At 45.8% G+C, this 15,990-nt stretch overlaps 1 protein-coding gene across 8 annotated transcripts in view; it reads left to right on the top strand.

Annotated features, from left to right (window-relative positions):
* Positions 1-3,682: 3,682 nt before the first annotated feature.
* LOC112561043 (inositol-trisphosphate 3-kinase B-like) overlaps positions 3,683-15,990 on the top strand; it is a 38,203-nt gene continuing 25,895 nt past the window's right edge. For 2 of the 8 annotated variants that reach the window (XM_025233194.1, XM_025233192.1), the window contains exon 1: positions 13,022-14,045. Coding sequence is in view for 5 of the 8 variants with exons in the window: in XM_025233200.1 (XP_025088985.1) it covers positions 7,705-8,934 (1,230 nt within the window). In the remaining 3 variants the exon portion in view is untranslated. Of the gene's footprint in view, positions 4,111-4,345; positions 4,419-5,094; positions 5,760-7,587; positions 9,420-13,021; positions 14,046-15,990 lie in introns of those variants that run through there. The other 6 variants (XM_025233200.1, XM_025233199.1, XM_025233197.1 and 3 more) reach the window with 6 other exon arrangements.

Raw genomic sequence — 15,990 nt, 5'->3', positions numbered from 1 at the left:
TGGGTGGGCATCGAACTAACGGATTTGATAAGGTTTGAACTGCAGCCATTGACCCATACCACCCGCATTTCCCCAGTCACACACTGCAAAATTCGGAAAAAGTCTGGTGAAGGATGGACTAAGTGCCAAAGAACTGTCCAGCATGGTTTACATAAAAAAGAAAAAAAAATATACAAAGCTGCCAGAGGAAATACATATGAGAAGTAAAAGGCGAAACGAGTGGGCCAAAACGAAATCAGTTATTTTACCAATGTACTTAGAGTCTAGCACATAATTAAAGTTAACATGAAACACAAAACGAAAACACAATACTGAGGACTCTTTTCTGTCTGCCTGAAACAATAGCCTGGCACATCTCATAGCTGAGTGCTACTGTTCCAATGAGCCGTAAATGAACAGACGAAAAAAGAAAGGGCGCAATGAACAAAGGGAGGTAATCGGTAACGGAGGGCGTCTTGCCTTTGTTCTGTTTTGGAAATGTCAGAGTGTCCATCCCTCATGAATGACTTTATACGAATGAATGCATATAGAAGCTTTAAAACTGACGCAGAGTGTGTAAAATGTTACATCTTTAAGGTCAGTAAATCAGCTAACATTTCCTATTTCTTTCTTTAATAGTAAAAAAGATGCTAATTTTAGCATCACTACCAACTGCAAGCGATGTGTATGCACGGGAATATATGCGTGCACATATCTATGTTTGTGAGTGCGTGCATTTGTGATTGTGTATGTGTGTGTGCACGCGCGCTTGAATTACTTGTGCGTTGCTTGCATGCGGTTAATAATAGAAAGAAAAATGAATCCATTGTTATTTTTAATTCGAAGCTCTGCCGCAGTTAGAAGAGCGACTTTTGACAGTTGAACTATTTTTGTTCTTCCCATTCTACAGAATGCTAGTGACGATAATGAAATGGAAAGGATGGCTTTGTGTGCGGGTGTGGGTGGTCGTGTGTGTGTGTGGGTGCGTGCGTGCGTGCGTGCGTGCGCGGTGCGCTTTTTTATTAACAAAGAGCCATTTTGTGGTCAGATGTTTTCTATACGTTATGTTGGTAATGCAACAGTTACTCAACCCTTTTAACCTCCACCATCCACCTTACCTACCAGCAAAAGCACGTTAGTTCCATCTAATCATTGGTCCCTTTTCTCGTCCTCACCCCTCCCTTCCTCTAGTACCCTTACACTTACTTTCTGCTTTACCTGTAGCCTAGTACACCTGCACTAATTAACTTCATTCGCCGCAGGTCGCACCTCTTGCTCCCCAAACTGCCACTAAGCAATAGGGTGCACCCCACCCTCGTCACTGTATATCCATCCACCCAGTGTACGTGCTACCCACTGCTTACCTCGTGTGCTGCTGCAGCTTTACACCTGGGTCATGCTGGCCGCTCGGAGTTTGAAGCGGAGGAGTTAGCGATGGAAAAATATGCTATGGCACGTGTCCCATCGGGCCTCTACACCCACCTCTGCCTGAGTGGGAGAGGAAAACTGATGACGAGGGATTGGTTTACCTACTGCACCGGCTCAGGTCTTGGAGCTGTCTTTGATCTATACGGCGTGACTGTGACATCGATGTTTTCACCTGTGATTTGCGTCACACTTTGCCTCTGATTACGTAGCGTTGCCAACTGACTGTGGATTACCGATCCGCCAACCAGTAGAAGGCAGAAAGGAATAATTAACCTGGGCCACGGGGAAACGAACCGAATAATTCTCACTTAAAAGAAGGCTGATGTGATAACTTTGGAATGGAGGGATCGAGGGGCTTGATACTGAGGATCGAACGGATGGACAATAAACTCACACTGAAGACTTCTGTTACAGCTGAACTGCCTTCTCCGATTATAGTCTACATTCTCAGCAAAGAAGTGTCTTCGCCATTTAATTCTAGCTGATATCCCCAGTAAAGAGTTGTGTGCGCAGTTCTACCGATTGTAAAGGGTTTTGATTAGCAATAACAACAACAAAAACAACAGAGATGCTATTTTAAAAGTTCTTCATCATGAGGAAAAAAAGCCCGATAAACATGTCACCAAAAGATGAGGACTCACAAACATGTCAAGGAACTGCTACCGACAGTAATCGTGCTGCTTGTGTTCGGGCGTGCACCGCCTTCACTTGTATTAAAGGTCAAAAAGTCACAGGCTGTGATGTCTTTGTTCTCTCTGTCTCCCTAGCTGCGCTGTATTCCGTTTATCTTAAATCTTGTCTGTGCTATAAACTGTCTTATAGAAATAAAGCAAATCTGGTAACTCTGATCCCAACTCTTATGCAGTGCGTGCAAGCGTGATCGACTGATTGTGGTTGCATAGCGTGTATGTGTGTGTGCGCTGTGTGTGTGTACTACTTTGCCTGCATGTGTGTGTGTGTGCGTTTATGCGTATTTGTACGTGCGTGCGTCATAGAGGGATGGGGTTAGCCGGAATTAAGCTGACGGAAGAATTGAAGGAAGACGATAACGATTTCATCACTAAATTAAATCGAAGGAAATCTTCAATCATCTCTGTCTTCGTGGCAGCATGCAAGTGAAAGTGGCTTGAATCGGTGCGTGCGTGTTCATCAAAAGGGAGAGAGGCGTAAGAAGACAGACTGTGAACAGTTGAGCAATCGTGAGATCCTTTGTAAGCCGAAGTTGTTAAATAGCATCAACGGACACTACAAACAGGCACGGGCTGTAGCTATTCTGATGTTATAAGCGACGCCTTAGTTTAATCCTTGCTACTCCCCCTCAGTTCCGACGGATCCCGGCATCCGCTTGCCTCGCTCTCTCCTGTTTTTTCCAAGTCTGCTTTAGCCCCCCTTCCCTCAAATCTCCTCTTCCCCCAAGGGTTCAGAAGATGTCGGTGAGCTAACATCCCTAAGGCTTTCACCAGCACACTTCATAAGCTCCACTACAGAGGAGTCTCTCCGGCCAATCCCATGTTGTGATACTGTTGAGGTTTCTGTTTTGTTTTATGTGAGTGGGTTAAACTATATTTTTGTGTCATGGTTTTTAGTGAGCCAGTTTATTTACTTTTTTATTTATCCCACTTTTTCTATTGATTACGGTCTTGATTCGAAACCAGTTATATTTATTCCTAAGTTGTTTAATTTTACCTCTTTTGCTATCAAGTTTGAGTTCCTTAGCTAGGGATCTGTTTTGTGTGCTCGTCGTGTTAGATATCTTTCAATTTGTCACCATTTGTCACTCTTTAGGTGAGTTAACAGCAATATCTATATTTAAGCTAAGTTCTCGTTTTCTTTTAAGTTTTCGTTGGTTGTGTTACGCTCAAGTCGAATATATGAGGCAATGAATATGTCCTCACTTAATAGTTTTTGTTCATGTGATATAATACTCGACTTCCCATCTCGTTTTGGGTTTTCTCAGTTTGGCTGGATCAGCTTGACATAAAGCAGACAGGGAGTGTTGTTGCTCTTCCTCGTTTCGTTTATCTTTAGCTTCGTTTTCATAAGGCGCCGTCGTGCAGCGAGCCGTGTGTCTGTAACGGAACACGGGTCACTGGTCGCACGGGTCACTCGTGACCTGCAAGCCGTAGTAGCCGAAGGAGTTATTTCCCTTTCTGTCGCGTCTCCCAACGGTGTCGCTCTCAGAAGGTTGGGAGGTGGCGACAGCGGAACGCGAAAGTTTCTGCTGATTAGATAACATCACAAACGGATCGCCTTATAACGGCTTTTCGTGCAGAAGGTCGCAGACCACTTTAGATCTTTTTTTTTTCCTCTGAAGAGTGTCAGACTTCGCTCGCGTGAAACCCAACGCCAAATGTGTAACCTAGCAACAGCCGGACATGCGCACTAGCAGCGACCGCGCGCATGGGCAATGCCGTCTGTTAATCGAAAGCTTACGCGGACACAACAGGAAGCAGACGACAGATGGACTGCTGAGTACAACATCAGCTGCACCCCTAACAACAACTCGACGACTGAGTCTTTATCATTGACGTCGCTAGAGCCAGGGCGTGCCGGTAAGATGCCGGAAATTAATTCGCATCAGACGGGATGAGCCTCCCACGTCACAGACAAACACTGGATGACAGGCGGTACCGGTCCCATGATCGTTTCTAGCAGTCAACCTGGTTAACTACAGGAGATCACACTTACAGCCTAGCCACTGAGGTAAGTCCAGGTCAGCCAGGTGTTCTATAATTTCCGCATGTTCACTAACATTTTTCAGTCAGATCTTGCGCGCCTTCTCTCTCTCTGTTTCTTGGGTGGCCTGACAAAACATGGCCAGAAGTCTTTCTCCTACCTAGATCTGTCAGCTTGGGACAATTTACCCGTCAGCCTTCGTCGCTCTGATTCTCTTACCACCTTCAAGTCCAAACTGAAGACGCCTTTTTCTTTCAAACAGAGACTTCGCTGTGACCCTGGCCTGACCACGAGCTTGCACAGCGTGTTTCTGTATTTACCTTGTGAACAAGTAGGTGCGTCTGCTGTAGAAGTGAGCCTTTCTGTTACACGCAAATATGTGTGCATGGTGTTAATTAGCGATTCCGTTTATATGGATAGGTTCTGTCACTTCTGTAAAGCGCTCTAAGCAAATCATTTTGTGATATCACTTTAGTTGCTGGATCGGCATAAAATAGCAATGTCAGGCTATCCGCATCTCTCAGGCTTGTGATTGTGTTGCAAGTATCACAGACATTCCTACGATAGTAGACATTGGAAGAATGGAGAGAAGAGAGGAGGAGAAAGCCCACAGACTCGCGATCGCTTTCAGAAGTCTTGCGGATGGAATCACAAGTTGTCTCTCCTAGCCGCCACTATGAGAAGAGGAGAAATTAGTGTCTAAAAATAAAGCAATACTATGTAGAGAGAAAGAATAAGAGGAAATCTGAACCCACCCCAATCTTAACTGGTGGCATGCGCTTATTCATGATTTTCACCTTTTATGTCATGGAACTTTCCGTATCTTGCCACTCTGGCAGCGTGGGAATGTTGGTCTACCATGGCACACCAATTTGACAAACATGTATTTTAAAAAATACCACCTTCTCAACACTCTTGAACAGAAACTGCACCCACACAACAGCAGCACTCTAGAAATTGCAACAAGGACCAAAAAAATAAAGAGAGATAATCGATTTCTTCCTTTTTCAGACGCTACAGCGCGTAGCGGCGTAACGAGCGATCCTCTTGTGGCAGGCCAGAGCTCGCCTGCTAACAAGTCCCGTGAATAATGGGCAATCACAGGCCGCGTGATAGGGTGCTATGAGGGAAGTGTCTGACAGCGCGTCCACTAGAGCCGCCTAAGTGTAGCGATCCTGCGCGAGCCTCGGTCCAATTAGCAGCAATTAAGTCCCACAAAAGGACGTTGTTGAAGCACCGGTCTCCACTCCACCTCGCGTAGTGCCGCTGCAGACGTGGGACGCGGCGGCCACGCACAGCTGGTAGGTGTCGCGTCAGTGTGTCGTGGACGGACGGGGAAACAAGCTGCTTGCTAGTCGTGCAGCGACGTGCATCAGGTTCAGGCTCCGCAGTGTGAGAACAGACAGCCGGTGCCGGCAGGCGGCTGTGCTGAGGCAGTCTTACTTGCTTGGGTCGCTGTTTGTTTGTTTACACCAGCGTTCACAACGGTGTTCACGCGGCGTTTTGGCGGGAAGGAAGTGCCCGAACCCACGTCATCCCGGTTCTGTGTGCCTCGCGCAGGGAGATAATGCTGATACCACTGAACTTCAGCCACTGACATCGTGCGATTCAGACGAGAATTGGACCAGTAAGTTGTGCAGGACGATTGGGGCTCTCGCGTCTCTTAAAGGGCAATGGCAAGTTGCGCCTTTTTAATAATCTGTTTGATGATTTGCCTGATATTTTATATCTGACGACTGATTTGTATCAGACAATAAAACCTATTTGTACTGATAATTCACCATTCAAGCTGTTTGTATCGATAATTTATCCGGCCTGACATTAGGACATATCTTACTCTGTTAGTATCAATAATTCACCTCTTTCTGTTTGTACCGGTTTGTATCTGTCAGACCAGTTTGTACCTATAATCTATTTCTCAGCCCCGCTGTCTGCAGAGATAATTCATTTTTTCAGCCTTTTGATACAAATCGTGTGTGTACTTCTAATTTATTTCAGTTTGCTTTGTACTGATAGTCCACCCCTAAGTCCATTTACGATACCGTTTGTAATATTATACCGATAATTCATTTCTCATCGCTAGGTCAGTTCTTTTTTGACGCGTGAAGTTGGACCGTTAATTGTGGACCACTGCCTGATAAAACATGGTTGGTCAGATAAGTTTGTCTGTGGTACGTTGCTTTATTTCACTAGCAGAGCTTGTCACAAAAAAATTAGTCAGGTTGTTGTTCGTTACGAAGGCCCTTCAAGATGAAACAAGGGTTGTAAGCGGGCACCGCTGACCAAGTTATCGGGCACCTCTCAAGCACTTTCACACGGCGGAACGAAATGGAGAAGACAGCCTAATGAGGCCGGCATTCTGTCGAGGACTGAGCTTTTATACGGAAAGTTATATGTCATACATGGACAAAAGTGTGCCAAAGTCTTTATACAATCATTGTATGGAAACTTTGCCAAACTTGGCCAAACAATGTGCCCTATTTGTGTGGCAAAAGAGATGTGTATGTAAAAACTTCAGATATATCATGTCACATGCGTGTAAATGCGAAGGCGTTGATCGGTTGATCGGGTCTTTAAAACAGTGACGGGCATGCCCCGGTCACAACACTCCTCGATGAGCTACAGTACAAATCAGTACAACACATGTTGATGAACGAGGGTACAACAGATACAGAACTTAGGACTGTAGATGTACAAGAAAGTGGAATACTAAGACATATATCGAACATAGCATAATGTACCTAGAACAGTTTAACAACAGTGGTGGGACAGTCCGATGAGTCGTAGAACACAGAACGACAGAGATAGAATAAACCACAACAGACGAAGAATTAAATAAAACAACGTAGAATGTGGTATACACCATAGAATTAAAAAAAAAAAAATTACTATATTAGATGTCGCACAGAGTGTGTGTGTGTGTGTGCAGGGGCGGTGGTGCTAATTATATTACAACTAAATTTAGCTAATAGTAGTGTTTTATTTATAATTATTGTCAGTCGGATTCCCATATATGTATACCCAATTACCTCTCTTTCTTTCCTACCCTTCTCCTTCCACCGTTCACGTTTTTCCCCGTGTAAGAAAATCACTAAAGCCTAGTATATTTTTTTTTCATATACACAATACATACCAAAAAAGTCTTATATATATATATAGTAAATAGACATTTCAGTGATCTGAACTTTCGCTTACGATTGCTTTGATATATTTTTATTTTCGATTCACTTTTGCAACTTCATAGGACTCTGGCTGTGTGGGATTCTAGGGTATTCCCAGCCAGTAAACACGTGGTGTCTCGAGCGAGGTCAGAGACAGGAAGACTGGCGACCACGAGGGGACGTAACGCTATCCTTAGTCTGAGCCTTCCTTCTGTCAAACATAAGTTTGTGTCCCTTGGTTTCGTTTATTAGGACTGAAAGACTTCCTCGTCATTTTCTATGTTCACAAGCACAAAACAAACAAGAAAGATACTTTAACTAAGAGTATGATTTTCCTTTGCAGATGGAGCTCTCATAAGAATGTGTTGTAGGAGTGTCGCCGCTTAACTTCTCATGCTGTCCACAACCCGCGCCATCCAGTGCTGCAAGGCGAGGAGGAGATGTGAGCGGCAGGCGAACCATGCCGAGGGACGCAGCCAGAGGCAGCGTGCAGGAGCTGTGCCAGTTCTTTGAGTCGGTGCGGAAAGAGACACGTCAGAAAAGCTTCAGTTCCGACAATCTGACGTCCATAGGAACGGAGGAGTCAGATAACAGGCCTCCCTTGCACCGTCGCTTGTCATTCTCTTCCTCAGACTCCAGAGCAAAGTTCATCAACAATTTTCTAGCGTTCGAAACTAGTAACCAGTCACTGAAAGCAGCTTCATTTCGACAGACGGTAGATGGCGCTGATGTAGACGTCGACTCTGCTGATGTTGCAGATGAAGTCCCGCGTGCTTCGGGATCTGTTAATCTCCACCAACCAATCATAAGAGAGGCAAAAAAGGACCGTTTTGACACTCAAGAACAGGTCCACGGCCACGGGAAAAACCCCCTCTTGCGTATGTTCTCGAACCACTGTGGCCTTGAAAATAAGATACGATTAGATCACATCCGCAACAACGTGCGTTCGGAGCGCAACCCTCAGAGACACCGGAAAGTGTCCCAGACGACCTCGGTACCGCTGGAAGCCATGTCCAGCAACAGTCGTTCGGGCTGGGCGAACCCGTCTGCCGACAGCCAGCCGCGCCTAAAGCCCAGTATGGTGTCGACCGCCTCCATTAGACTGTCCAAGCAAAACCCTTCCCTGGGCATAAAACGGCTGTCGTGGGAGGACGAGCGTACGATCAGTGTCATACAGACTGCTGGGTCCCTGCCACGCATGGCTGCAGAGTCCTCGTCGCCTCTGCTGGACAAGTGGTTGTGCTCTCTCGTGAAGCAGCCGCCGGAGGAGATGGAGTCCGGAGAGGAGCAGCTGTTCCCCAGGCACCATTACGCGGCCCTGCAGCCATGGGCAGGGTCGACCATAAGGAGAAGACAGTCGTCTGACGGGGAGTTCGACCGCCGCAGCTCGGCCGACAGCGGGCGCCACTCGGAGGCGAAGAGCGTAGTCCTAGAGCACGCTTCGGACGCGGGTGTCTCCATCCACCTCACCGAGGACGACGACTATGGGAGGAGGTGGACTCCGTGTGCCTGCAAAGCGTGTCGGACACGGCATCCGTGCAATTGTGCGTGCCCGGGTGGGAGGAGCCTCGCCAGCACCTGCCTCTCAGTCCTTGTAGCAGTGTGGGCAGTGCGTCCAGCGTCCACTCCGCGCGATCCAGCAACGCCGATTCTGCCGTGGACCTGGCTGTGTCTGAGGACGACACGATAGAGATCGAGGTGTACACGTATCGGAGCCAGGCCGCGCGCGGTGGGCAGTCTGTGCACTACAAACAGGCAATGTTCGCCAAGTCCAAGCTCTCCTCCACTTCCTCTTCTTCCTCTGGACACACTGTGGTGGAGCCCGCCGCGGCTTCCGTGCCTTTGCGGGGACAGGGGTGCCGCAATGGTATGGGTCCCGTGCCTCCTGTTGCAGAGACAGCATGGCGGGTGGCAAGCGGTGTCCCATCGTTGATAATCAGTGACCACAGCACGTGCGGCCCGGCGCTGCCACAGGACGAAAGGGCCGCGGCTTGGAGGGACTGTCAGACCGCTGCGTTAGACACTTTGCAGTTACACACCCACCTCCATCGCACATCCTCATCCTCTTCCGTTACCTCCGTCACTTCCGGCTCTACCGAGGACTCACTGTGCTCGTCGTGTTGGACCGATTCTTCCGCCTCTGATGATGAGCTGCCGTCAGCCCGCAGGAGAAGGGTGAGTACGGCTTGTGTGCGCTGATCTTTCACACTGTCTGTACGTTTGTTGGTTCGTCTGCTCTGTCGTGTCCTCTGTCTCTCTCTGTGTATATTTGTCTTATTTTAGATTCGGTCTGTCCTCACCCGTCATGTACTTGCTTTTGTGTATCGGGATATTTTCTTGAAGCATATTACATCAGCAGACTTCCTGCCTGCATCCCCGCTGTGTGCGCCTGTACCCTAGCATGCAAACTCTCATCAGTGTCCATGGTTACCGCATTCTTCAATTTAAAGAGTTTCAACGATTAGTCATTAGCGTGAGCAACGGCAGTCTCCTCGTGACTGGTGAAGCTGATAAGAAACTCTTCCTGATAAGTTTTATGTCAGGTACACGACGTGGCCCTTAATTGTGTAAATTCTGTTTATGGGCTTGATATGTAATCACGACCAGGTGGAGGCTTCTAACGGATGTCGGCAGCGATGTAGCTCGACTCGATGGTAAAATAAAAGTTCTTTCTACTTGTAAAATTTGCTTTTTCCTTTCTCCTTCTCGCTTCCTTTGTTCAGTGGCTCTTACTCTCTTTGATTTCTCCTTGCTCCTCGCTCATCCTTCAGAAGAGAAAATTCTTACTCTTATCCTCTCTTTTGTTTTCTCTCTCTTCCTGTGTGTTTCACGTTCTCATGCAGGCGTTCATAATGAGGATTTATTGTTTAGCTCATTAACGGGAACAAAGTTTACTTTGTAACAACGTACTATAGACTGTCAAAGTCTCGGTGTAGTAGTCTCTCACACTCATCTCTCTCATCCTCTTTGTGCCTACAGGGTTCGCATTTTCAAGCTTATTACGAACACGTCCGGCAATTAAGCATGCATATTAAAGTAAAACCTTCTGCAGCCCATGGCGCCCTCAATCCCAGCTCTGAAAAGGTCAAAGATACAAGCAGCAGTTATTCCATTTATTTACAGAGTCATTTCTAAGTGTTTGTCGACTAGAGGCTGTACGTTGATAAATGAATTTGGTGGAGGGGAAGTCTTCACAGGCTGAAAACAATATTTGCATGCGTCATATGTGGAGGTTTATTTCTATAGCAAAGACTGAAAAATGTGAGAACGTGATTTTATCGACTGGTAGGAGGGGATGCAGGGGAGGAAGTCTTGCTCAAAAGCACACACTTTAGGTTCTGAGACGGACTGGAGAGAAAGATGGCAGACGCAGGTTTGGAAGACAAGAAATTAAGGGTACGTTTCATGCCTTCAGTGTGTGACAAGCGGCACGATAGGGTCAGCAGGTCACTAGACGGACGTCATCGACGAGGCTTTACGCACTACGTGGAATAGTGAGTGGTCGAGGGCACGACCGCCCAAATGGGTCACTGACCGTTACTCGATGGACAGGCTGTCTAGCCCCTCGATCTCTCTTAATCCCCGGTTCAGAAGTCTCAAGTAGGGAAAGCGCTTAGAAAAAGGCTTCAGCATGCGCAGTGGAAAATCTGCTTAATGCACATTAAATTAATATCATTAAATAAACATTTAGAAAACAGTTTTATGAAATATGTCTATTCACAGCTAGATGTGGGTCAGCATTGGTCCTATCAGCCACAGCACATGCCAAAACGAAAACGGATGTTGTTAGTCTCTTGTTTCAACCTTGGGAGGGGGAGGGCGCTTGCTGAACCACGTGACCTGAGTCAACAGTCTGCTAGAAAAGTTCGTGTTACTTAGTGGTCGTAATGTTGTCAACTGTGTCAGTAACAGCTTGTGCCTCGAGCGAGTACATATTTCGATAACTGCTGGTCATACATATTCCAAAGATGCATGTTATATTGACAATTCAACGTCCCAAATAGAAGCACCAGTTCTGTCTTTAGCTGCTGTTAACAATTACACTCACTTTTTAGTAATGTAAAACTGTTTTGCTTAAGAAGGTAGTTAAGCGCTCTCCCAGAAAGTCTCATTATTTTTGTAAGTGTGAACGTATGCTTTCGTGAAATCGCTTTCACAGCTGTATTTATGACAGCAGAGGTTGGCAGACAAGGCATATTTTTAAAAATCGAATTTAGAGCAACAGCTGTCTCCCCGTGTCGTTTGTATACTTCATGACACTTGTATGAAAATCTTGACGAAAGATCCATCATTTTTCCTCACATGAGTGCTCACGCCCACCTTTTCACTTGTTTAGATACACGATTTCTTTTAGTACCTAATAAAAGTACATGCTGCGAACAATAGCAAACTAAGAAAACCGCGTATATTATTTAAATAACCAAATCAAGAACTGACTGATAGTCGTAGAAGACTGTTAAAATTGGTAGGTCTATGGAATAAATGTGCACTCCTTTCTTTCCTTTGCTTACAGTCATGCAATGTCACCTGTCCTCGTTAAAGGACAACGCGAGCGCTTAGCGAAACTCGCTGGAAACTGAGGGCATAAAGAATCAAAAATATATTCCTGTGGTATTTTATGACGAAGACAATGTTGTTCTCTTAGTTAAACTTGGATTTGTCGAGAAAACAGGAAGACACGAAAGGGAAGTATTTCTAAAAATAGCGTCGTCTGCATGAGCAGAATTCGAAGAGGAAAGATGCAATCCTTGGCAAAACAAAAAAACAAACAAACAAACAAACAAACAAACAAACAAAAACCAGACAAAGTGCTGTTGCTGAATGTTTTTTCGACACTCAGATGGAGTTGACTTGTACTCGTTCAGGAAGATAATAGCAGCAAAGACGTTTGTTCAGACATTTGCATCGTTCAAACGTGCAGTGCGAGCTTCGTCCCCACACCCTACTCAAGAATTTGCTCAAAACATTTCAAAGTCGATTGTTATCCAGTCACTTACACGGTACAAGCAAGTCTTGGATTTTCAGTAAAACGAAGAGATCTTCCTACAGCAGCACCAACGATACGAAAGCACGCAGTTTATTTTGAGTCGTAAGTTTTAGTAAACAAGCTAATTTGAATAAAGGTTGTATCTGGTTTACATTATATTTCGGTTAATGTTTGACCTGCACAAATGAAAACCGATATACTCCGCACCTCGTATAGGCATTGGACTTGATCGATCACGTGATTCGGTTTATCAGTCTATTAAAAGGATTTGTCAGATTGATTCCTGCATCGAGGACACTGGCGTGATTCCTTGTGGAATTTTTTTAGCAGTCTTTTTTGCAAATGCTTGTTATAAAACATCAAGTTCACATTTCATGCTTTTTTATTTTCTTTTTGAAACATAAACAAACTCCTCGTTAGTTCGATTCCATGCAACATTTGACTGCGTAGTCGATGTAACGCATCTGTTGCTTTTTGTTCTGTCGATCGCACAACGTGTGGCAGGCTCTATCTTCCTTCACAGCAACTTGCTTGAAGCGTTTTACAGCCTGGCATGGAAGCCTATTATGTCTAAAAATAATAACTCTGATTTGAGTAGTGCGTCATCTTGCAGGGAGCACGCTTTCTTGCCTTTCTGAGCAGACTACCTAGCGGCTCCTAACGATCTCAGTCCGGATGAAACGAGGTATATATATATAAGTTATAACAAGCCACGGCTGTGGGAAGGGTGGCGGTGGGGGTGCAGTAAGACGGGTCTGGCAACTTGCGTGAAAGTGACGGTGAAAGACGAGAGGCATGGCGGGACAACAGGTGACGCAGTGCGGGTGGCGTGCTTCACACCAGGCTATTGTTGCGTCTTTGTGATGCTTGTTGTTGTTGTGTAGCGCCAACAAAAAGGGGGCTAATCCTAACCGCTGGTATTTGGGAGGAACAGGTCACACTGGTACTCGATCTTTCTCTGTATGCAAGTGCGGGGTGGGGATGGAGGGGGAGAAGCTCAGATAAATACAAATACCACTCACCATACGTCACGCGTAATTTCTGCGGAGACATTACATTATGACCCCACCCGACCCCCACCTCTGCCCTGCAACCTCAAACAGCCAGTACCACAAGCTAGTAGTGACGTCACATGATCTGTCAACAGACCGGCTCGCTGCTGGTGGTGCGTACACTGACTTGAGAGGGTTTGGGGGACGAGTGACGTGCGGCCCCCAGCGAGACTTTCATGTCGCTGCCGAGTCTGACTCAAACGTGCGGAGTCGTCGTTACCGATCGTCAAAAAAAGGGGCCAAGAGAGAAAGTTGATAAGCCAACAAAGACTAGGAGTGTTGACCGCGACAGTTGGTAAATGACTCGAACTCTTTTCCTCATTCTCACTGGCATGAGTGAAAAGCCTCGCCGGGCCTCGAACGGTCGGTGACCTCATGCAACCGTGAAGTGTGTCGTCCACAGCACTGAGTGTACAGGACCGAGGGATATGGCAGGCGACATGTCGATGTGTGCCGGGGACATTGCCTTCCCGTAACATTTTCCTGGTGTGCATGGTACACGCGCAGTGCTGGTACTCCATCGTCTTTGCTCGTTTTTCTCCCTCTCTCGTTTTCTCAAGTTTCCCGTTTTGCTACGTTCGCGGCTCGCGTGCGCAACGGAACGAAGGGGCAAGAGGTCAAACATCTGGGCGGCTGTCTTTTGTGCAGTGACTGCGTGCTCCACATTGTGTTTTAATGAGGTCTAAGAACACCTTCAACCTGCTAAAGGCAGATGGCTAGTACTGGACTGAATGTAGAGTTTCGTCTGAGGCTGTGATACAGGTAAGCTTGCATTTGAAACAGACGCAGGAAGTGGATGAAAACACCACAGCATGCAGCTTCGTTTTTATTTTATTTTGTTTTTGTTTTTTGCGGGGGAAGGGGAGATAGGGTGGTGTGATTTCGAGCGACTCGGCAGGATGTAGAAACAATTAGTGCCTCCGCGGGCAATCTGACCTTTTGCGGTTTCATTTTGAGTAGTGCGGCAGGTTACCTCGGTAGAATTGTTAGTCTACACTGAATAAAAATTCTGCTGGAAGAAAGACGGTGATCGGCAGTTTAAAGGTCTCATTCTAGTTGTTGGAGAATTACTTTCATTTTCGGAACTCTAACATCATTGTGGGAAAGTTATTTTTGTTGTCAACGAAAAGTTCACATTTTATTTTCTTATTCCTTTTCATTGAGTAGCAACGAAACTGTTCCGATAATTTTGCTGGAGCTAAAAGGGTGAGTGTCACCTGCATTACTTTTTGGCGACCAGTAAGAGGCAAAGTGCGCAGCTTATTCCAATCGTCTTTCTGGCAAAAAAAGGAAATGTTTCCTTATAGCTTTATGATAAAGGCCATAATGATAAAGATCAGCGAGGTCACATTTATATGGCTTTAGCTTAGGATCAGACTGGCATTCCATCTAGTTGGAGACAAGTGATGCTTTTCCCTTCGTCTAATCTCATAGGCCTTAATCTTAAAGGGAAACGCGGGTAGTCTTTCAGTTGAAGTGGTAGCTGTTCGGTTAGTCTGACAGGGGAAGAGTGTCATGGCAACTGGGAAAATACTAAAATTATTTTTCAGGAGAAATGTAGAAGATATTCCAATAGTCTTTCAGATGAAAAGTGGTAGTTATTGGGGTATTCTTTCCTGTGCAGAAATCAGGTAAGTGGTATTCGATTCATTAATGGCGAAGAGTGCCAATGAAAATTCTACGCATTATGATGGCATTGGGGTGTACGTGTATAATTTCCACTTCGTCACAGCAAAGATAGGACAATATTACATTTATATTTACAGTCATTGGTCATGGAATCAGTGGCACATTTGTTACCTCATCCTGCCGAAGTTTGAATTGTCTATCTTTGAGCAGACTCATTTAAGCTGTGTATGCCGCAGGCTTTGTGATGTGGTGTGCGAGAGCAAGAAAACACAGCTCTGTGGGCAGGTGACAAAACAACCTGCGTGGTCCCAACGAGCCGAGAGCAGGGCTTTCGTGATGAGCGAAGGAGGGGGTGAAAGGAGGATAAGAAAGGCTGTGGACGCCTTGGCACACAGACAGCAGTAGTTTGTTTGCAATGTTAATTAGCAGTTAGTTTCACCAACCACACCTTTCGCGACAGAGCTGCAGATTAATTATACTCCTTAGTCTGGAGCTGAGGTATGGTCCGAAATTGAAGGTGTTTTAAGGTTAAGCTGCAGACCACTGGTAACAGGAAACCTTAAGTAAAGTGTGATCCTCTATATACGGAGGTAGATGTGTGGTCGACAGGTAACCTGGTCCCTTTTTGTCTGAGCTCAAAATGAACTCTTGTGCAACGGCGTCTGAGCAAAGTATGCAGCCCTGTGTATACCTCTGCAAGATTTGACTAGTACAAAATTTACCTTTGAAATAAGCAGCAAGTTCTCTGTGACCTCAGGTCTGCACACCAGACGTTAACGGAACTCGGCCAGAGGACGGATCATGTCTGTGCATAAATGTTATGACATTAAAGCAATTGGTGTGATGTTTCAAGTCGGACAAACACACTAGGACTATTCTTCATCGATGTAGCTTGACCGAGATTGTGTTGTCATGGAGACGTTAGCGCATTTGTGGCAACAGTATCCGAGCAGAAACCGGAACAAGCGTTAAATGGTCTTTTGAGTCCGCTCGACAGGGGAAAAAAAATCACACTGATTTTCGGTTCCAAGTGATGAGATTTATAAAAGTGGTTTGGACTTTTGGATATCGACCTACA

The sequence above is a fragment of the Pomacea canaliculata genome, linkage group LG4, assembly GCF_003073045.1.
Source record: "Pomacea canaliculata isolate SZHN2017 linkage group LG4, ASM307304v1, whole genome shotgun sequence".
In the NCBI taxonomy this organism is placed as follows: domain Eukaryota; kingdom Metazoa; phylum Mollusca; class Gastropoda; order Architaenioglossa; family Ampullariidae; genus Pomacea; species Pomacea canaliculata.
Note: the sequence above shows the minus strand (reverse complement) of the source record. Positions and strands in the feature narration are given on the sequence as shown.